The sequence below is a fragment of the Coffea arabica genome, chromosome 10c (assembly GCF_036785885.1).
Source record: "Coffea arabica cultivar ET-39 chromosome 10c, Coffea Arabica ET-39 HiFi, whole genome shotgun sequence".
Taxonomy (NCBI): Eukaryota; Viridiplantae; Streptophyta; class Magnoliopsida; order Gentianales; family Rubiaceae; genus Coffea; species Coffea arabica.
The window spans coordinates 2,704,714-2,727,115 of NC_092329.1; the positions used below are offsets into that span (position 1 = coordinate 2,704,714).

A 22,402-nucleotide genomic window follows, 5' to 3' on the forward strand; every position below is an offset into this window, starting at 1 on the left:
GAAAAATCTAAAACTCTAAATAAAAAAAGAAAAAACTTAAAGAGATCAAAGTTTTGAATCAAGTGAAAAACAAAGATCTTAAGAGAAAAAACCGATACCATTGCAACTATTATACCAATTCGCTAAATTGAATGGGTAATGTCAAACAAAAAATCTTTTAGTGGCAAAAAATGTACAACTTGAATAGATTAGCAGTTAATAAAATTTGTTGCCCTTGTTTTTTGGTTGGGTGAAATTACCCTTGTTTTTTGGTTGGGTGAAATTACCCTTGTTTTTTTGGCATGTGAATTACACATGGAACTCGTTTTATTAGCATTAACAGCAACATTTGAAGGAATGGCCATAAATAAATAGACTAATTTAAGAGTTCAGTGACCCTATTCAAATACTAAAAAAATACTGGAGTGACTAAAAACGTATCAGCAAAATAGTTTAGCGTCCGCTAAAGGTTTTTGCCCAAGATTTGACCAACATCTAAAGACTCAGCAATTTGAATTAAACGACACTCCAGAAGCAATCCTGGAAGAAAATTGAGACGCGATAATCCCTAATGATATAACCAACCACTAATGTACTTAACCAGCTTTCTGTTTTTTCGAATTTTTAGCTTTCAGAATAAAATCGTCATCGTCTGATCCACTTTCTGAGGACGAATCAGCAATCTTGCATTTCTTTGACTGCTTTGACACAACTTTGGAATCCAGTGTCCTCTTTTTCTGGGTTGAAACTGCAGATGATGTTTTCCTCTTGATGGTAACAGAATCAACTTTGCTCTTGACGGTACCAACAGCTTTCACAGGTGACTTGACTTTTTGTTGCGGAGCCTTTTTCTGTTTCTTCTCAAAAATCTTCTTCGCCGCCTCCTTTTGAAGCAGACCAGATTCCATCATCCTGGAATTACATAAATGATATAGAACAAGCCTATCAGTCAATCAATCAAAGTTTTGACCACATGGCGGCTGGAAAAGACAGAGGTGGCTTAGCATATTGAACAATTACTGATACATAGAACATCTGTTAATTCTAGTGTAAATATTGTTCAGTTAAGTCCGCTATAACTTTCACCTCTATATGATAAAATGCTAAACAACATGCTTAAAGATTAAAGTACAATAAAGAGATTCAACTTTGCTTTTATCAGGTAATCAGAGATGGTGCCTAATCTCAAAAATGTGTCTAAGAAGCATGTTTGCTGCAAGCACCAAGACACTCCTAGCTGATCATATTTCACACCAACACATTCCTAGTGTATCACATATCACACTTCAAAGCCAAAAACTTTCATATGGTGGACACGTAATTATCGCATCCAAAACTCATCAATCACTAATTAAAGACAAAATCAAGAATACAACTCCATCAAGTACAAACTATACGACGCAGAAGTTTAATCCCTATACTGAGCATATCAGAAAACTGTACCTCTCATAAATGCATAGTAAAAATATGCATTTACAAGACATTAGTTCCTTCAAGTTACCAGAACCTCCTCGGAATATCTAATATAAAAAGTGACGAATTGCTCTTAACTCCTAACAAACAAGAGCCTTTTCTTGCTCAAATTTTTCCAATGATGAGATTTCCAACTTAGATTTCATGAAAAACCAGGCATATACAAATAATGGGGGAACAGACATTGCACTACCTGAACAAATACTACAAAGGACAAAAAAGCAAGTAGCTTTCTCAATCTAAACAAGGTTGGTCCTCTTCCTTTCTTCTTTCCTTTTTCCCCCGGTAATATTGAGCAAAATTTTTTCTGCTAAATGAACCCTAAGTTATTTTATCTATTGGTGAACGCTAACCAAACAAAAAATCACTGCTTGGCTGACTCAATAAACTTTTCCTAGATGGCCTATAACTCAATAAGCTGCTCACTTAATAAGGCTATTTGGATGGTGCATAAAAAATGCTCCATAATGCTGCTGATCCTCATGTCTAAACCATAACAAAATCATCATCATGCCTGACATTTTGCTAGTGGTCATTTTTAAATCAAAACTACAAAATCATCCTTCTGCATAATGTACAAGTGCATCAAGCCATCTATTCACAATTTGTATAACAGAGTGTACACAAATGGAGTCTCAAGCAGAGAGCAGAAAATATCAATAGGTAGACCAACTTCATAACATAACAATTATCACTTGAGTTTGTTGTAAAAAGCTCTGAAATCTTCCATGAACGATGCTATACTAAGTTGTCTCTCTTCGATAGCAAGAGATGGTTCATCAATTATTCCCAGACCATCCCAGTTTAATTTGGCCGAAAATGCAAGGCAGAGCCACTATCAGGCAATTGTCATTACTGGAAATTTAACTTGTAATCTTGCTAGAAGATAAATGATTTAGCTTGCCTGGATTTAAAACAGAACTCTAAAAGCATATCGCCCTCTCCTTTCTTATCACAATTTACACGTACTAGCTATATCTTTTTCCTTTTAGGTGTTAATTTAGAGACCAAGGAATAGAGGCAGTGTACACCAAACAGACAATAAGAGCTACAAAAGACAATTAAAGAGTTCATGACAATTCCTTTAGACCTGCATTAAGACAAGTAGAATCGTTAGCCATGACAGCTCTCCAGCTGCCATTCTTGAAGTTGTAGTTGCAACAAACACGACGGCCTAAATCTTTTTGGAACAAACTACTAACAAAGGTATTAAAAAAAAAAAAAAAAAATTACAGAGAAGCTTTGAGGGGGATATATCCATACCAGATTGCTGCCATTTCACTGTTTGGTACTTGCTTATATAAAGTCTCGTAGAAAATCCTTAATGGGTCTCTCTGCAAATGAAAAGATTATTTTGGTCAGTGCTACAAAATACCCCAAAACATAAACATGTATTTTCATATAAAAGGAAAAAAAAAAGTACCTCCTCCGGAGGTTCTCTCCTCTGACCAGGCAAATCATAAACTTTCTTTTCTCTTTTCTTAGCTGTTTGCTCAGTTTCTTTAGCCTCCTTCTTCTTTGTCTCGTCCTCTTTCTTCCTCCTTTTCTGCACCTTTGAACAAAATAACCCACACTATTAGGAGGAAAAAAAGATCGAGACAAAAAAGAACACCAACAAATATGTGTACTGAAAATCAACCTTATCAGAGGACTTGTTTGAGCTTTTCTTCGGAGGGCTCTGCTCAAAATCTTCATCTGCTTCTTCTTTCTTCACTCTCTTAGTTTCTTCTTTTCTGGCTTTGGCTTCCTTTTGGGTGGCATTGTTGGGCTTTTTCTTCTTAAGGGAATCCAAAGTTTCTTCATCTTCGTCTTTAACCCTCTGCTTCTTCACTGTTTTTGCATCCTCGGATGGCATTTTCGCCCAATAATTACTGCCAGAGGGATATTTTGCCGGTTAGCTTGATGCCTGAGAAGGGAATGCTTGACCAGGTGAAGCGAGGGGGTTTTCTTCTGGTTGGTTGGATTCCAAATTCAAGAACGGGAGCGCCCGGTTAATTCTTGTAATTTCTCTCACGGGTCGGGTTGATTTGCAACTCTGCAAACTGGAAATTAGTGGCCCAAGGCAGTCCAACAGGCCCATTAGTCTATCGTTCACCTTCTAGGCTGGATGAATGACATCATGGCAAGTACTGAAAGCTCAACTTTCTTTCCGAGCAGTAGTACTTGGGCATTTCAAGTTAGTCTAAACAAGCACTTCTATTTCCAATAGGCGTGACCTTGATGAAGCCTCACACCGAGTCCACACAAGCTTCTCACCGTGGCCCAAATTTATGTAATTTGATTTATTTATTTATAAACTTTCAAATTTTTAACGAGCAAAAGAAAAAACTCGTTAAAAATGCATTAAACCTCTGTGAACTTTAACTCCAATTATTTCATCCCATAAACTTCTTCAATAGGCACTTAATTCCTCCTTTCTGATCTGTTGGACAAAGGTGTCCTTAATTTCTTTTTCTCCTTCTTCATTCATTCCCTTTTTTTTCTCTTTCTTTTTTAGTTTTTCTTCTCTCATGTCATTGTTTCCATCCTTTCCTATTAATATTACGAATTGTATGCTCAAGTTAATATTGTATTTTTTTCTTCTACTTATAATTTTATTCTTGTTGTAATTTATTTGATTGTGTATTTTCCCTATTTGTAATTCATAACAAACTATATGGCATGAAAAAAAATTTTGCTATATCCTTATCATAATGGAAAAACATATATAATCTAACAACTTAATTACCTTAACATATAGAAACATATTAGAATGTACAATTACTTAATGTTTGAAAGTGAATGCCAAATAACCAAAACAATTAGTATTTTTAGTTATCTTTATTTATTTATTTCTTACTATGTGTATAGTTGGAAGATGTTAATGGAACTCTCTTTTCTCATTGGAATTCCTATAGAATCTTTGACTGTGCGGATTAAACAGAAGTACCCCTATTCTTCATTAAATTTTGAATACATTATTTTTGTTAAATTATAATTAAAATGGAAATTATGGGCTTTTTATCCTCTCAAATGAATAAAAAAATTTCAAGCAAAGTATCGTTAAATAATAATGGACTGATTAATATTTTCATTTTTAATTTGATTTATTATTTGTCCCTTTTACTATTAATAATTGATTAATTATAAGTTCATTTCTTTTAGATGTATCTAAATAATTTGAAACCATATGAGATATGCTTTGCACATACCTAACATATATTTGTGATTAGTATTAGTGCTAAAAAATTAAACATAACAAGATCAAAAAAAAAAAAAGCTTAAGTTCAAGTATACTAAAAAAACAATATACGAATAATAGTAGTAAAAAGATGAAAGTAGCTAGTCACACAAGAGAACAGAGAATAAGAAAATAGTAAAAAGGACCTTATTATTATTATTATTTATTTGTTCTGTTTGTTGACACATTTTGAGGTACTAAGAGTATTTGGTTAACTATGAAATAAATCTTATACTACCTAATAGACTCCAGAGTTTCACTTAAAAAGATTAAATAACGGAGTAACAACTTACAAAAGAAATGCATTCTTGTATATTATTTTATCTCGGTTTTGTAAAGCAAAATGGTACCACACTAGAGCATATGGAACATTTCAGATAGCTAGCTGGATGCATCCAGAAAAGAAGTCGGTTGGGGATAGAATCTAAAACTCCATTACTAATTTACATAAATTATAAGCAAGCATCTAGCTTTTTTCAGAACACTAACTTTATCCCCTGCAGAATTGATCTTCTATGCAGTAACCAAGCTTGTTCTCAACTCCTCGACTTCAACAATACCCAGAAAGAATTTAGCTGATAGATTTCTGAGGACAAGAAAGGAGAAAAAGTGGGAAAAAGAAAAAGATGGGCAATTGGTTTGTAACAGAAGGAAGGGGAACAAGCTGGAGAGACCAAACCTTAGCATCAGTCTCACTACCACCCGCGCCTTTGATGGTTATATTTGGGCTGGTAGCTGCGTTAATGTGTATGGCAAGTTACTGGGACTACAAAGCCCAGATGGAGCGTACCATGACCGGTTTCAAGCTGTTTCTTTTTCTGCTGCCGTTGCTACTGATTTTGATGGTTCATTTGATGATGCTTAGCAGGAGGTGGTTTTATATCAGAGGTTTAAGGCCGGTTTCGGATCAGTCGACGAGCCAACAAGGCAACAGCTCCCCTCCTTGGGGGCTGGTGCTGGTGGTGCTGCTGCTTTTGGTGTTAGTGTATTATCACTCTTCTTTCCAGTCCAGCTGGTTTCGACCTCCTGTCTAAACAGTACTTGGCGTTCCAAAATCCAGGCTCCATGCTCTTCACATGTCCTAGCTAGCATATATCCGAGTACAACTGCGGAATGGTCAGAAAGGAAGACAAGGTGGTGGTTTTGGTGCGTCGTAGTACATCTTTTCTTGGTTTTGTGTTTCCTGGTTGGGGTCTAGCTACACCAACGATCTTTTGCTGCTGTGATTTTTGTTTTACGCTGTCGATTTACTGGGTATGTAGCGATTAGCCTGCCACATATTAGCTAGCTCAATAGTCTGGTCCAATTTGGTCGCGTCGCTTATTAATCATTAGGAAATCCGTGATATGGGGCTTAAACATCTGTTGTATTGAGTTCCGAGTAATGAGTATTCGTGATCAGCCATCTTGATCTTTTCTAAATAAAATGAGGTTATAAGCAGAATTGAATTCTGGAGTCAATGAATTGAATTATCAATAAATAATAAAAACCCTTTTTCTTTTTACTAAAGTTAATCTTATTTGTATGGCAGAAGAGAGAGTTTGATAGAAGTAGCTTTCTGGACACTTATCTTTTAACCTCGAGGATTCATGCAGGACTAAAAATGAATATCGGAATTCAATTTAAAGGAAGAGAAAGTTTGATAGGAGTAATTTTCTGAACATTATCTTTTAACATTCTTGATTCAAACACGACTGAAAAATGGATCTTGGCGCTACCCTTGAAAGCAAACCCTTACTTATTGTCAACATGACATCGCCGACTAGAATTCCCGGAGGCCCGTGGTGGGCTTCAATTCAAGTCTTGCTTCTCTTTAGAGAGTTTCTGAAGCCTCGCAAAATCAAGGTTCCTGCTATTTTTCCTCTTGTACATCTCTGCAAATGTAATGGGTTCCTCCAGCTCTGACCTCCCTCCGCCCAATCTTCACCTGGGAACACAATGGCCTCTGGCGCTGGATACTGAATTGTAGTAATTGAGAGTCTGCTGGAATCACACCCTTCCTCTCCCTCCTCCCCCCACCCCCCCCAAAAAAAAAAAAAAAAACAAAAAAACCCCCTTTTTCTTCCTTCAGCTAAACATAGTAGTCTTAATCCTAACTATTAAAGCATAAACATGAAAAGATTAATTGAAAAATCGAATATAAACACACCCAAACCGAACACTGAAAACTTGCATGCCATAAGATCAATTCAGCTGGCCAGGTGGAGGCTGGTACAAAGTACAAACAATTGCATAGGTGCGTACGCACCTTGTAGTGTAGCATTCTAACCAAAATTTCTCGTTAACACATTTCCAAATTTTACAATGTGGTTGAGTGGAACTAGTTGGGGGAATTAAACATCACTACAAAGTATTTTGTTGCCTCGCACAATGTGGTGCAAGGATCCCACATACATTAATTTAGGATGAAGCTCCCAGTTTCAAAGAACCAACAACAGACGTACTCCCTGCACTACATTTCACTACACACAAACATGACTGACTACCTGCGCTGGGCAGGAGTTGGTGGCAGCAGGAAGTCCTCCCTAGGGGGGTCTTCCCCCTGGCCAGTAGGGGAAACCCAGTTTGCAAACTTATACATATCTTACTTGACTACCGCTCCCCTAACATATACTAAAAGCTACATCTGATTTCAGCTAGAAATCATGTTAATTTAATGCACAAAAAGAAAGGGGAAAGTTACACTAGGATTAGCAAGGACATAGATAACTCAAAGCTATATATGCACAAACAAACAGCTTAGCCTTCTTGCACAAAAAAAAAAAAAAAAAAAAAATTGAAAGAATAGAAGAAAATGGTGATGGAGGTCAATGGACAGCTGGAGATGAATTCTTCAGCTTAGGAACCTTAAATGAGGACGTGAACAATTTGGGGGTGTTAGAGGCCTGAATGGTATCAACTGCTTTCCTCTTTGAACTTTTGCATCCCTACAAACACCATAGTGGAATTTGCTTAGCATTTCGAAGGTTTATCTGATTAAGAGCAGGTCATTCCACAATTAATTCAACTTGAATCATGCAATCACCAACACCTGTAAAACCAGACATGCTTTCAACAGGACTTCAGCATGTGGATCATGACTGTATATGTACTTTTCCTCAGCTAACTGAGATTTAAACTTTGAACCACAATTAAATTGTTCTACTACAGACACCAGATTTAAATAAGAAAAATTATAGACTTCAAAGACATAAAAAGCAGAAAAAATATTCAACTCAAGACTATTAAGCATGTACAAAGAGCAACAAGCTTGACAAGAAAACCACTTTAGCACAAGCTCCCATATGAGGCTCCGTTTGGATTGGTCATTTTTTCAAAAACAAGTTTTTCAAATACAATACCACAATAACTCAAAAAACATCCCATCCATACAATATATCCAATATTTTTAAAAAATTTTATAGTAAAAATTTTTCATATACATTACTACAATAAAATTTTTCAAAAACACCCCAAAAAACAGCTAATCCAAAATTTAACAACTCAATCTTTGAAGAGGGAGGGAGAGAGAGAGGAGAAAAGAGAGGAGTGGTGATAGATGGCAGAAGAAAATGGCATAGATCTTATTTTTTATTTTTTTTTGCATATTTGGAGTTGTTTTTGATATATTGTATAGATGTGGTGTTTTTGGAGTTATTTTTGTTTGTGCATTACTGTATTATTGTATATGAAAAACTTGTTTTTCAAAAAATGAGGAATCGAAACGGAATCTTTCCAATGCTAGCATATATTAAAGAGTTAATCACTGCCAGATTCTGTCTTAAGGGGAAGCATACTATAAATTGCAGGCCAGAACAAATTTTGTATACTAACATCTTAAAGAATAACTGTCCTTTTATATTTCTAATTTATTCTGGCAAATTGTTTTTGAAAATGTAACTCGTACAGTATAAGTATGACAAAGTTCTTTCTTTCAATTTGAACTGTATGTGACAGACAAAAGCACAAATTCAATCTATATATGAAGGAGAAACAAGAATTCAATGACATTCTTATATTTTAATAATTACTGGGATAAAATGCATCAGATACACATCCAGGGTATACTGCAATGTTAGTAGCAATGCATTTCAATCGTCAGCAACTTGTTAGAAGCAGAATTACCTTTTCAAGTGTAAGGGAAGAATCTAACTCTTTCTTTGTCGTTACTGTCATCCCACTCTTGGCTTTTGAGTTGGTATTCCCAGATTCAGTTGTGCAGCGACCTAACACTGGGGTCATAGAATCTTTTCTCAACCTCCTTAACGCCTCCAGCTCCCTAGATAGTCTGGAAACTTCTTCATCATTTTTAACTAAGTCAGATCTTAGCCTAGCAATGTCATCGTTTAATCTTGCAATCATTCTATCCTTTACAGAATTAGAAGACTGCATATCCTCCATGCTCGACAGAAGCCCCCATATCTTCTCATTTGCAGATTCAACATCAGCACACTTCTGTCTCAATTGCTCATTCAAATTGGTCTCCATTAGGTTATACTGGTTCCAGACAAAATTCTTCTCAGCCAGCAGAGCAGAAATCTCTGAATTCTTATCTAACATAAGCTTCTCATTTTCACATTGCAGCCTTTTCAAATTACTCTCCAGAGCTTTATACCGATGCTCTTCTCCTTTTTTAATCACATCAGCAGATGTATCCTGCAAATAAACATGAAACAAGTGACTCTTTGAAGAAGAGACTAAAAAAAATGAATCAAATACAACCTACATCTCCTTAAAGAAGGGGTTCAAAAAATACCTTTTCCGAGCACTTACGAGCAAGGCGTTCAAACCATTCCCTAAAATCAGCCAATTCACTATCTGCATTTTCTGCGCTTAATAAGCACCAAAAAGGAGAAAATACATGAGCAGGTGCATTAAAAAAAATCAAGATTAATAACCACAGAGGACATGATATTTCATTTCTTTGCTTTCCTAATCTATATACAGGTAACAGAGAGCGACTTTCCAATTAGACTATACTGATCAAGAGCACTATAACAGCGCAAAATGACTAATGGAACAGAGATGCACAGAACTACGTAATTGAAGTTTATGCAATTTCCAGCACTTGTGCTCTCATATCTTTGTGGCAGTTTGCATATGAATTTAAACCTATAACAACCACATGCACATACTATAGGTCTCTTAAAGATAATTGTTTCTTTTGCAGGGGACGCTCTCTTGGGTACTCCTTTTTTTGCCATGTGTTTACATTGAACTTTTAAAAAGCTTTTCGCGACCATCTACTAAAATAATCTTTAAAAAATTCAGCATAATCCAAACTATACACCACAGGTGTACAATAATAAACGCATAAACATACTCTCTACAGAGTTATCGAGAAAATAAAAGAAGAACAAAGAAAAAAATAAAAACACTTTAATTCTTGTTCAGTAGAAAGAAAAGTAAACTAACCAAATTTCTGCTTGTACAGGAAAGACTCCCTCAACTTCAAACCCATAACCATATCAGCTTTAGTAGCCTCAACGATGCGCTCCTTTTCTTGCATGGTCAAATCCCTCCTCATCTAAACCACCAATTTCAATGCCAAAAAAAAAATAAAAATCCCAACTTTATAAAGAAGAACCCTAATTTGATAAATTTCAACAGCAATTAAGAAGAAAAAAAAGAAGAAAACAAAACTTTGGCATGGAATTTTCACCTGGAAGATATGCTCTTTTAGAAGATTAACATCAGAAGTCCAGCGTTCATGCTGTAACTTAACTATGTCTTCAAGAAGCTTCCTGTCTTTAGCCAGATATTGAATTTGCGTCTGCTGATTCTGCAACAAGTGGACCATAGCGTTAAATATTTTGTTGCATTTTTCACGGTCCCATGAGTCATTTGAGCCTTTGGCTTTCGCCATTGTTGGGTAATTGACGCGAAGAGTAGCCTAGGGTTTCGGAGTTTTTTTCAAGTTTTCTTTCTTCTTTAACTTTTTCCCGTCGGGGCAGAAGAGTGCAGAGAGAAAGTGGGGGTCGGGGAGAGTGAACATATGACCGTTGGATTTAGTAAAGTACACAACGGTCGAAAATGTAGAAGTAGCTTTTATTTCAAGTTGTGATAATTTCACAACCTCCCCTAAGGTTTCCAATATTATTACTTAGCACTCTTGAAATTAAAATTAAGATAATTTTAGAAACCCCTGAGTAGAGCTGTAAACGAGCCGAATCGAACCGAATATCTCATGTTTGAGCTCTGTTCGTTAAGCGATTCGAACAACGTTCGTGTTCGTTCGTTAATTTTCGAACTCCAAACCTGTGTTCGTGTTCGGTTCGTTAAACAAAGTTCATGTTCGAGTTCGAGTTCGTGTTCGTGTTCGGCTCGTTTAACATAAACGAGCCGTTTGTGAACATGCTCGAAATACTCGAATCCAAATTATTTTAAGCCTTAAATATGCCATACAAATCACTAATCATTCTAAAAAATAATTAAAGCACTAAGTGACTAAATTCTATTATTCATTAACTATATAACTAACATTAACATAAAAATAACAAATAAAACCCTCCAGTTATAAAAGTCTAGCTATAAAATTAACCCTAAAATTTGTCAAATGATAATTATGCCCATGTTCGTGAACGTTCGCTAAAACTCACGAACATGCTCGTATTCACTCGATTATTAATCAAACAAAAAAATTCGTTCGAACTCGGTTCGTTTAAGATTTCGAACGAGTTTTTCACGAACACGAACGCGTCGAAAGAAACCGAACTATTAAACAGTTCGATTCGTTTAACAGCTCTAGCCCTGAGGTTTTTGGCAATTGTGACCATCTCCTCTAAGGTTTAAAAAATAATGCTTATCTCCTTTGATTTTATGGAAAGACTTGTAACCTTCACAAACTTTTAAGAAATTTTAAGTAAAATGAGTTCAAAAAAGAAAATGAAAATTCATTTTTGGTAATACTTCTTTATTCTAAAATTTTAACGTCATCTAATCTAGGTTACTTGGTTGCCAAAATGATGCCCGAAGATCCATCTCATTTGGGAATGAGATATCCCTGGAGAGGAGGATAAACAAGTGAAGCCCCAGATGAGATGAGAAGATCTTCCTCGTGCATGGCCTGGCACCTTTGCAGAGACATTATTGGTCCTTCTTCCACCAACATCATTTCCAATATCGTAATACATTTTTGCTCGTCTTTCCAGTATGGCTGTATTGAAGAACACGTTAAATTAATGATAAAGTGGATTTGTTGGCCCTAGTTAATAAACATCTCTGTTTACGGGGATCCTATGTCGGATAATAAGGCAAGGTATAAAGTGTAGCGGGATAGGGCTGTTCCGGATTTTAAAGAAAGTAATTAAATTATCAAAAAAAAAAGAGAGAGTAATTAAAACACCTTTGCTTAGGGATCGATCACTCATTTAACTCGTACACATACGGTCGAATGCAGTCCGGGAACAACAATACGACATAGACCCATTCGTCAAAGTCTTCGTTTAGTAGCATTAATGCGTAATTATGTGATTTTATTCCATTGATACTAAATAAGAAAGTATTAGCAAAGACACAGAAATACCCTTTTTGAACCAGTAGACGTACAGTTACAATTGTTAGACCCTTTTTGAACGATGTAACAATTAATTATCGAACACTTTGTGAGTTACTATTATAAAATTTTGTTGAATAAGAGTTATGTCACCAAATTTGTACGATTTTATGATTTGGCTACTGACAATGATGAGAAATTTGATCAATCACCGTGATGTGATGCACGCAAGTTGTTTCTCAATATCATTTTAGTTACTGATTCAAGAGAGAAGCAAGAAATTTGGTGTAGTTTTTCTCTTGCTTAATTAACACATTAAGTATTGAAAATATGCGGTCACCTTTTTTTTTTTTTTTTTTTTGTTGAATATGCCGATACTTGATGAAATTTTAATTCTTTTCTTCAAATACATGAATGTCTCCACAAAACGTTGTTTACACTTTCCGCTTTCTTCATGACAAACAGACAGTTGCTAGCTGCAAGACAAAGTAAACTCGTACCAGTAATACATTATAGGAGGAGGAAGGTAAATAGTAAAAGCTTTACGCGTTGGACAATTACTCTATTAGTAGTACAAGTTCCCCAATTTGTTCCCGAAAAAGGGGCCTTACTTTAATTACCATGCAATGCATCTGTACCTTCTCAATTCTTCCAACACAAAGCGATTCCACATTTTTTTTTTTTTTTTATATAATTGGTACACTACAGACAGATTAAGCCATGGCTTTTCCTAAGGCTCTCATGATGATGATGATGATCATCATCGCTTCCCTTGTTTACGCTGCTCAAGTGGTACGTAACGCTGGCTACATTAATTCACTCATTCAATACAAGATCCTACGTTATATATGCATCCTTTTAATTAGCTAGAGAACAAATTAACAAAACTTGTTGAGTTCTCTAATCCATATTAACATATTTTGATTATTTGGAGGCTGATACATTGTTCGTCCCGCAGCCGCAGATTGACAGCAACGCGGTTGGTCGCTCTCTTCTCCAGAATAATGATATAGGTTCTTCTTCTTCATATATATATATATATATATATATATATATTTTTTTTTTTGGCTTTGAAAGTAATTTTCATCTTTCTTGAAACTAAGGAAACTCCATCTTTGTCGATCAGATTGCAAGTCTGCATGCGACGCGAGGTGCGCGGAAACGAAGAGGCGAAATTTGTGCAAGAGAGCATGCGGGACATGCTGTGAGCGGTGCCACTGCGTTCCTCCGGGCACTTCCGGCAATGAGGATGTCTGCCCCTGCTATGCCAACATGACCACTCACGGCGGCAGACACAAGTGCCCTTGAATCCCTTTTAAAAGAATGAAAATTTTTTACAGCACGACAACTTCATAGATAGAGATAGATTGCGTACATGCATATCGGTGAACTTGCGTTTTCTCTTCGTCGGATCAGATATTAAGTACTGCTACTATTACTATGTGCGTGTCCAATAAAGGAGAAATAGCTACCCACCGTACTTTCTTTCATTCAAATGCTATCTTTACTTGTGATGAAGCCCAATCCATTTAATTTTGGACACTCTCTTTTGTTCGAGTAACTGGCTACGATAGCACTTCGAGGAATAAAGATCCAGGCCACCACTCGTGTGCGAGTTTGGAGTGAATTCATGAACTTGGATACATTTCAACACTATCTTTTTCTCTAAATATTCAGTACATGATTCATTAAAAAAAATAAAGAGAAAAAAAAACCCAACTCAGCAAGCAGGATTTTATTTGATCAATTGCTGGGGCTAAGAAAAAGAGAATGAATTGTTTGACGCTTCAAATTTCGCACATTTGCTCATTCATAACCTAAGCTCTATTAATACCCTACATCACGCAGCGATCGTGACCAAGCCACGCCCGCAGCTCCAGAGAATCAAAATATCAAATCATCACATTCTCACAACTCTCTCTCTCTATATATATATATATATATATATATATACACACACACACCTGAGGGAGGGAGAGAGAGGGGTCTTTTTCAATCAATCGTCGGTGATGTTTTACCACAACATATTAACATGTACGTAATATGATAATTTTTCCTCCATGGACCTCGCGCCTTGCATGCAGGACACGCGCTGATGGGCATATCAATTCAGCTGATCGGACAATCAGAGGAAGCTAGCCTAGAAATTGACGAAACAAGACCGCCGAATCAGATCATTACTCAAAACAAGTCTGGCTGGAGATAGAAGTGCTGGCGACTCGGCAACGGCGGGCGGCTCGGTCAAACGCTTAGCTTGAACCTGATTCGAATTAATCAAGTTCGAATTCAAGTTTCAGATCTCAAGTCAGTTCAAATTCTCTTACATTCTATTAGAGTGTTCAATAAGACTAATCGAGTAGTTTTATTATTTATACAATATATTTATTTTAATTTTAATTATGAAATGATCATTATAGATTTATGTTTTAGTAAAGTTCGAGTTTTTGTTTGAGTACTTGAACTCAAAAAAATTTGAGAATAGAATCGAATCTTACAGAGTCGAGTTCGAGTTAACCTACGAATCAAGATGAGTTACAAGTTTTTACTTGATTGAGTATAGCTTGAGAATTCATCGGATTCAAACTTCAACACAGTGTTGCTTGAATTCGACTCGATGATGTGTACGTTAAGGATGCAATTATGCAAACGACTTCAATTGAATCAAATATTAGTGTACTGCATAATTTTTTTGTTGTTGTTCACGTGTGTTGGCCCGCAATTAGGTTGATCTTCAGTTTAGTGGTTAAGTATAGAATTGAGATCCAAGTCAGACGGTAAGTGAATTTTCATGTTTTACATTTATAGAGCAAGTATAATTAGGCCTAAGGACGGGCACACAGTTGCGACATACAACAACAGCCAACAGCTACCTACAACATTTTTGGTTAATATGTACCTTTTTTAAGAAGAAAGAATAGATAATGAAAGTTCACCCGTCGCTCAAAATGATATCGGTCACACAGGTGAAGTATTTTACCGACTTTCTGTTGTAAACACCAATAAATTTTCAGATCCTATTACAATAATGTTGTAAAATTTGTTTACGATGAATTACAACCCATCTCAGAATTGAGGGGGAGGAGCGGGTTAAAACGGCTAAACAGAGAATCAAATCCGCCGGTGAACCACCATCCGTTTTACTAGCTAGCTGCATTTTCTAAAGCTGAATAAGTTCACGTTTTGATCAGAGGAGTGTATTAATTACAACCACTATAAAGTAACTTTGGGTCGTGAAAAGTCAAGACACTACTCACTCCACAAGCATTTTATGATCCCCGGATCATAGCTTCACGTAGGCGTAGAAAAATGAAAAAAAAATATATATATATATGGGAGAGAGAGAGAGAGTGTGTGTGTGTTTGTGGACCCCAGGCGGTTAGTTAAAAGGAAGGAAGGAAGCGGTGTGTTTGTTTGCACTTTGCAGTGTCCGAACCAATTTTTTTTTTTAAAGGAAAAATCTAAAAGGATCTGTTTGCAGTGGAAAAAGTCAGGTTGGTTTTTTTTTTTTTTTTTTTCTCTATTTCTGGGACTGTTACTGTTAAGGAAAGAGAAGGGAGAGGGAAATGTAAATACACTACTGCATAGATGGATGAATAGAGCAGAAGAAGAAGCAGCAGAAAGAGAGCATTTTGTTGTTTAGTTGGTTTAACTGCAGTCTGCAGTGGAGTGGGGTGGAGGTATAATCATCATCCATTCTTCATTCTTCATTCCTGTGGCTGCTTCCTTCATCCTTTCTGGACTACTTCCTCTCCTCTCCTCTTATTGCATTCTATCACCAAAACAACAATTAAGCAACCAGGAGGCACTTTTATCACCTCCAGCTCTCTTTTTCTACTTCCGACTTTCTTTCCGGGATTGCTCTGCTCTGCTCACTTCTGTTGATGCATATTTTCCTTTTTTTTTTCAATAATTAAACCAATTTCTTTTATTAAGGTTGTTCAGCTTTGCAGCCATTTTTCTTCAACAACTATTCAATTTAGTTGAGGTCCGTTCCTTATTTCTCTCTCTCTCTTTTTCTGTTAGCGAGAGAGAGAGAGAGAGCTTTTACTACTACTGGTACTCCTATTTGGGGAAGAAGAACCAGATTCTCTACACCAAGAAGAAAAAAGGATTTTGAAAAGGGATCAAATTCACTCTGTTTTTTTTTTCCCTTTTTCCCTTTATCCTTCTTTAGCTTTTACCATTTTACCTCTCTCTCTCTCTCTCTCTCTCTCTTTGAGCCTTTGAGGCTGTCCAGTCCCCACTTATTACCTAAATGCATTTCTTCTTCTCTTCGTCTCATCCTTATGTGTAGTAAAATTACAAATCCTTTGTTACGATTATATGTCTCGATAGATAGATAGGTTGATTGATGGATTGATAAAATGCTAATGAATAGAAACGAAGAAAGAGAGATTGCAATTTCAGGCAGAGATAAATCTGGCATGGAATCCTCCTCCTCCTCTGTTGAATTGACTTTTCTCCTTTTTTCTTTTTCTCTTTCCAACTTCTCTTATTGATATATAGTACTCCTTTAACAACAGAACTGAGCTAAACCCAAAAACCATATTTATCGGGTCTGCTTTCTGGAAACCTTCTCGGTTACTCAGTTACTCACTAAATAACGTTTTCTGTAAATTTAAATGCCACTTCGTCCTCTTTTAGTCCACATTTTTACTGTCAGTTAGATTATTTCTGATCATTGCAAAATTTTTTTTCCTTTTTGGGTTATTGCAGATAATTCTGCGCATGCAGAGCTCTGCTTGCGGATTGATGGTTATACTAATCCACCGCTCTCTTCTGGAGGAGTAGGAGATGTAGACAGAAATAAAGATCTATAGACTGCTGCATTTGTATTGAATTTTGAGGCCAGAGAGGGTCAAAACTAAATAAAATGTTGGCCTTGAAAGCAGCTGTCAGATTTTAATTCATTATCAATCCCCCCCATGTCACTAGTGTCCCTATTCTCATCCCAGTCCCACATATGGACAGCAATCCGATAAAATGCGGAGGAGGTTCTTCGTCGTTGTTTTTGCCTCCAAAGTCCAAACCCCCACCTCACTCAACACCAACAATGTGGTTAGTACTACTACTACGCTATACATGATTACATACTCCAATTTACTCAAATGTCCATGCATTCTTCCCAAATTTTCAGTTAATATTATTGCTAACATGCTACCCAAAAAAAAAAAAAAAAAAGCCATCAATGCAATTTTGGCTTTATCTGCGCTTATCTTCTTCTAGTCTTTGATGCATTTTGGCCCTTTGGATGGCGGCATTGACAAATATACCGCTTGTCTGATTTTCCTTTCTTTCGGTTTTTTTTTTTAAAAAAATTTATTGTCATTTCCGTTTTTTTTTTTATTACCACTCTCTCTCTCTCGCTCTTTTTGTGTGGGGTACGTGTCTTTTTGTTCTCCAATTCAAGTTTGTTGGTTTTCGTGAATTGAAGGTTCTGTTTTTGACGGTGGGAAGCTTGCATTTTTGAAGAAATCGAGGAAACATACGCTCAGAATGGGGCGTGTGGGGTCGGACGGTGAAGCTGAGCTTCGTCTTAGCAGCAGAAATAGTACTTCCAATGAAGGATTTAAGTTTCCCAAAAAGGTAAACAAGTTGTTTGTTTATTGTCTCTGGTTCAGTGCTCTGGACTACGTAGCGTTTGTTGTTATTTGTTTGGCCGTTAGCGTAAATAAAATGTTGATTATTCTAAAATTCAGAGAGCTTTTTGCAGTTTATGAAAGGTGACTGCACTACTGTTTGTAATCTCTCTGTTCCCAGGAAGTTACGATCAGGTTTGTTATCCACTTACTGCTCAGTTGCTTATTCATCAGGGAAGATTAGTAGTTGGAGCCCACTAATTTTAATTTGGATCTGAATGTGGTGGGTCTTGTGGGACGTTTCCTGATATTTTTATAGCCCTGGTGTTTGTGGAAACTTTCTTTCTTTTGCTTTTCCTTGTTTTTCAAGCAATGAGAAATTCTCGAGTTGTTTCTCCTACTCCCGCAATTCAACTTGAGAGGTTGAAGTTTTGGTATCTGCAATTAGCGTGTTTGGTGGGGGTTGGGATCATTAATTTCCGGTTAAACATTGAGATCACTAGTTATTCACTAGAAAAGAAAAGGGCAATATTGAGAATTTTGTATCAAATGTCACAGCCATGAAGAAGAGAAGTCGTGAATCTGTTTCTCCACCATTGCCAGTTTGCAAGAAGCTGACTCGTGTAGCCGGTGGAGTTGAATTACTAACAAAAGATGGTTCCACGAAATACAAGCTGAAAATGGTCAGAAAATAATGGCCAGAAATTAATTTTATTCTATTCATTTCTTGTTCCCCCATCCCCCCCCCCCAAAAAAAAAAAAGAAATTGCACAAAATAGAACGAAATCTATAGAATAAGTATGTTGACAATTGGAATTGGTTTTGCAGAAACAGAGTCAAGCTCATGGCTGTGTTGCAGACGGGACCCAAGGGCCTGTCACCAAGGATGAGGAAGAAGTGGCGGAGGCCTTATATGCTTTGGCAGGAGTCTTCTCTAACACTGACAAGACAGATAAGGCTGGATCCGCTGTTCAAGAATTGGGAATAAATTCTTCCAACTTGACAAAAGCTGAGAGTCTTTTAACTCCAATTGATGGTTTGTTCGCTTCCTTTTGTTTCAGCCTTCATCATTGTTTGCTTTGTTTCTTCTTTACGTGAACTTATATAATGTCTATAGACATGGCAGTAGGGAAGGTGGAAGAGGAGGTTAAGGCAGTAAGTTATGGAGATGAGGCACCTAATCATTCGTCAAATCCAGAACACTCAGGTGGAGAATCTATCATACTTCATTGGCAAAATGGCACTTCACAGCCTGATATCTTGGTTGGCAAGCAGACAACCATTGAAGTGGGTAGTGATATTCCTGAAGTAAATCTTCCCTTGACAACTTTCGAATCTGATAAACAACAAACCATCCAAAAAACATGTGACTCTGTTGTTTCTGAGGATTGGAGTGAGTTGAGCAAGACAAGGTTTGTGGGTCTGTGTGTGTACGTGTTTTTTTTTAACTTTTTTTTTGTTAAAGCCTATGCATATTTCTGTCTCCATCATTCTTTAGTTCTTGATTGAGCATCTATTGGACAGGTCAAAATTGCCAAATCTTAATAAAAGCCTAGCAAGCGTCAAGTGTCCAACAACTGTATTGGCACCGGTATAATTTTGTGTTGCTTCTGATCATTTAATTATGATTAAAGATACAGCTTTGTTATAGTTTATCAAACAAAGGGGCGAAAATAAAGGTGGTGACTTTTGGTGTCTTTTAGATTGCAGCTGCTTGTGGCCAAGCTGAGGTACAACATACCATCAAGGAAACCAGAAATAATGGTAATTTTACCCAGTTGCGATACTTGTGGTAGTCAAAGATATTGATCATTTCGATGATTATCAGTCACAGTATTCATGCTCTGAAACAGGTTCCTCATTGAGGCCAGATTTGCCTTCAATAACATCATGTGACACTCAGGAGCTGGGAATTCCCTTGCAGTAATTTCCTTTTCTAGGAACAATATACTTATTGGAACATAATGTTTTATGCTTATTGACATGTCAAAACTATTTCAGGCCACATATTGCTAATCATCCTGCTTGGTTTGAAAGTACTAGTTGCTCTGCACAGTCTCCAAAATTGAGTAGTAGTGTCCTAGCTAAAAAGGTAGTTAGAACATCTGTTTTGAGCTCAAGCTGTCAGCTTTTTCAACATTTTATCTGGAGAATTCACCCTTCTGAATCACTTGTAAGCATGCTTTTCAACTTTAATCATGCAGGATGCTCAAGTTTCCATTCGTTCAAAGAATCCATGGAAGAGATGTATAGCTCATGTTTATATTAGTCGATTCATTAAGGTCCTCCAAATCACTGAAAGAAAAAACAGATCAATAATGCTTTCTTCGGAACTCGGAACAAATGAAGCACCAAAGCAAGTGGCGCGTATACCTGTTGCTAACCTAAATGAGGGGAGGAACGGTATGACTGGAGTTGTTAGTTCTGACAGTTTCAGACGCGCTGCTACTGAGAAATATGCAACTGAAGTGAGAAATGCTGTTCATTTGCACAAGAGACTCATTCAAGATCAGCAGCAGGCTCCATATGAGGTCTACAATGCACAGAAGCAGGCGAGTTTTGTTCTCTTTTTGTCACTTTTGATTGCCGTCGAATTTCTTCATTTACCCACTCACTGTTATCTACGTCTTTGATTTTCCTTTACAGAGCTTAGATTGCTTATCTTTGCTGGCTGGAAGTGGTCAGTTGGAAATTAGTAATGGCATTAATAGAGCAGGAAATGGTCGGGAAATCTCAACACAGCTTCCTTTTCCTGGCCTGCTCTCCCAGAATCAACCATCCATTCCTTTTCCAGTGCCCCAAAATTGTTACTCGTCTCCATCTTTCTCTAGTCATCCTTCAGTAGCCATGGGGCAGAAGGTAATACAACTATTCAGCCTCTATTATATGGTTAACTCAAACTTCTGCCTTGTAGGCTTGAAAGTTTGCAGATTTATTTAATTCATCATTTCCCAACACACACCCCCCTCCCCCCCCCCCCCCCCCCCCCCCAAAAAAAAAAAAAAAAAAAAAAAAAAAAAACGTTCCCCTGCCTCAATTAGCTCTTCTCTCTGAAGTATGTGGAATTCTTCACAACGATTAATTTTTAAACGATTCACCTACATCAAGTTAAAAATGGATGATGCTATAACAAGAAAACTTTTGGTTGTTCCTGAACTCAATAAATAGAATGGTCTTTGTTGCTAAATTTAATCTACAATTGGACTTGGAAGGTCAAACATAGACGCTCAACAGTCGATGTTATCAATCCTGTGTAATGGATGAAGATTAACCACCCTAACATCAGGTCCTTTCTTTGGGACATGGACCTCCAATCTTCTCCTCCTGGTCAATTCTTTCTCTACAAAATATGCTGTCATCGATCTTTTAAGCTAGTTCACGAGGTTAACGTGCTCGATGCTCCCCAAAAAGTCCGTCTTCGTTGTTCTTTTTTTTTCTTCATTTTTGAGTACTTATATGGTTTTCATTTTTCTGTTGGGAACATAACTGGCAAATCTATGAAAGAAACCTCGGAGTACCTGCTTCCACCAGTGACCAGATTATGACCAAAACCTATCAGTTTATTACTTGTTACAACTTACAACCTCTTTAACCATCGATGTTTTAATTTGTGACAGTTCCAGGTGCCCCCGAATGTTGGCAGCACATCTTATGGTGCTACCCTTATGGATGCTACTCTCTCGTCAATACAGCAGCTAGAGGAGCAACAACAAAAGCGCGCTTCGCTGTTAATGACTCGTTACAAATCCGGAGTTGCCCCGCCAGTTATACCAAACAAGCAAACTGAAGGGCCAGACATTCCTCCTGTGTTTCAGCATGTACAAACCCTTTTCTCACCTTCCCTATCTTCTGTAGAAGTACTCGGCGCCAGATATGCTCCAGTCTTGCAACAGCAGCTTCTGTCTGCTACTTCACTGTTGCCTTCTCCAACAGTGAAAGAACAATATCATCATCTCCCTTCTGTCCATGAAGCAAATGTAGGTGGAGTACGATCTGACAGTGTACCCTTGCGGATAATCTGCAATCAGTATATTTAATTGCTAAATTGATCAACAAAAAATTTAACTATTACAAATAATTTAATTCAAATATAGGAGATACAGAAATTTGCTATTGTGAGAACGAGTCCAACTGGCTTCTATGTAAAGATGATTCATTACCTTTGCGTGCATTACCAATGCCTATTATGTAAATTTGTTCTTGAAATACAGAGTAAGCACGAGAAAGTAAGAGCCAATAGGGGCAACAAATAACAACAAAAAGACCAGTGCCTTGACTCGAGGCTCTTCCTGTTCACTTTTATGCTTGCATCTTTACATCAACCACCAAACTATTTTGACTTCGATTTGCCCTGACTAAAAGGTGAATGAAGAACCAGAGGAAGCATATGCTTGCGTACTGTGGAAATAAGTACAACCCAACCAAAAAACAAAAAGGATTTTGGAAGTAAATTAAAATCTTTTAATGAAGGACTCCCTGCATGCCGTGAACAATATGCAAAAAGAAGAGCTTTTCTTTAACTGCAATCCTGCTATCTGCGGACGAGCTTCTCCGGCAGAGCAACGACAACGTAAATGGACTCAAAAGCTCCTCAGAGAAGCAGCTATAAGCGATAAATAAAAGTAGATTTTGAAGCTACATAATTATTTCGCATCACAAGAAGTTCTTTCGCGTCAT

The 22,402-nt window shown here is 37.0% G+C and overlaps 3 protein-coding genes across 6 annotated transcripts; 1 reads left to right on the top strand and 2 right to left on the bottom strand.

Moving 5' to 3' along the window:
* Positions 1-327: 327 nt before the first annotated feature.
* On the bottom strand, positions 328-3,432 carry LOC113713439 (uncharacterized). 2 transcript variants are annotated; one of them, XM_027237165.2, is made up of 4 exons: positions 3,092-3,432; positions 2,876-2,998; positions 2,716-2,786; positions 328-891 (listed from the first exon to the last, which is right to left on the bottom strand). In XM_027237165.2, the coding sequence occupies exons 1-4, from the start codon at positions 3,305-3,307 to the stop codon at positions 576-578; spliced, it is 726 nt and encodes a 241-aa protein (XP_027092966.1). In that variant the 5' UTR covers positions 3,308-3,432; the 3' UTR covers positions 328-575. The 2 variants fall into 2 exon arrangements, with proteins under 2 accessions (XP_027092966.1, XP_027092965.1); XM_027237164.2 differs by having other exon boundaries at positions 2,876-3,004.
* A 3,396-nt stretch (positions 3,433-6,828) lies between these two features.
* Positions 6,829-10,658, bottom strand: LOC113713641 (uncharacterized). Of its 2 annotated transcripts, none has more exons than XM_027237419.2 (5): positions 10,314-10,658; positions 10,067-10,178; positions 9,408-9,478; positions 8,777-9,307; positions 6,829-7,599 (listed from the first exon to the last, which is right to left on the bottom strand). In XM_027237419.2, exons 1-5 carry the CDS (start codon positions 10,515-10,517, stop codon positions 7,480-7,482), a joined length of 1,038 nt encoding a protein of 345 aa, XP_027093220.1. In that variant the 5' UTR covers positions 10,518-10,658; the 3' UTR covers positions 6,829-7,479. The 2 variants fall into 2 exon arrangements, with proteins under 2 accessions (XP_027093220.1, XP_027093221.1); XM_027237420.2 differs by having other exon boundaries at positions 7,540-7,703.
* Positions 10,659-14,165: 3,507 nt separating this feature from the next.
* On the top strand, positions 14,166-21,896 carry LOC113714521 (uncharacterized). 2 transcript variants are annotated; one of them, XM_072069152.1, is made up of 14 exons: positions 14,166-14,450; positions 16,863-17,204; positions 17,581-17,732; positions 17,860-17,920; positions 18,284-18,408; positions 18,554-18,761; positions 18,843-19,137; positions 19,250-19,316; positions 19,429-19,489; positions 19,579-19,648; positions 19,727-19,817; positions 19,930-20,277; positions 20,372-20,584; positions 21,343-21,896. In XM_072069152.1, the coding sequence occupies exons 3-14, from the start codon at positions 17,643-17,645 to the stop codon at positions 21,760-21,762; spliced, it is 2,049 nt and encodes a 682-aa protein (XP_071925253.1). In that variant the 5' UTR covers positions 14,166-14,450; positions 16,863-17,204; positions 17,581-17,642; the 3' UTR covers positions 21,763-21,896. The 2 variants fall into 2 exon arrangements, with proteins under 2 accessions (XP_071925253.1, XP_027094207.1); XM_027238406.2 differs by lacking the exon at positions 14,166-14,450 and having other exon boundaries at positions 17,069-17,204; positions 18,852-19,137.
* Positions 21,897-22,402: the final 506 nt, after the last annotated feature.

Coding starts and splice junctions, on each gene's coding strand:
- LOC113713439 (XM_027237164.2), bottom strand. CDS start 3,307: ATGCCATCCGAGGATGCAAAAACAGTGAAGAAGCAGAGGGTTAAAGAC. Junction 3,005..3,091: donor CAAACAAGTCCTCTGATAAG/GTTGATTTTCAG, acceptor TTTTGTTCAAAG/GTGCAGAAAAGGAGGAAGAA. Junction 892..2,715: donor AGTGAAATGGCAGCAATCTG/GTATGGATATAT, acceptor ATGTAATTCCAG/GATGATGGAATCTGGTCTGC.
- LOC113713641 (XM_027237419.2), bottom strand. CDS start 10,517: ATGGCGAAAGCCAAAGGCTCAAATGACTCATGGGACCGTGAAAAATGC. Junction 9,479..10,066: donor CCTGTACAAGCAGAAATTTG/GTTAGTTTACTT, acceptor TATTAAGCGCAG/AAAATGCAGATAGTGAATTG. Junction 7,600..8,776: donor CTTCCCTTACACTTGAAAAG/GTAATTCTGCTT, acceptor TGGTGTTTGTAG/GGATGCAAAAGTTCAAAGAG.
- LOC113714521 (XM_072069152.1), top strand. CDS start 17,643: ATGGGGCGTGTGGGGTCGGACGGTGAAGCTGAGCTTCGTCTTAGCAGC. Junction 17,921..18,283: donor TCCCAGGAAGTTACGATCAG/GTTTGTTATCCA, acceptor CAAATGTCACAG/CCATGAAGAAGAGAAGTCGT. Junction 19,490..19,578: donor CAAGGAAACCAGAAATAATG/GTAATTTTACCC, acceptor GCTCTGAAACAG/GTTCCTCATTGAGGCCAGAT.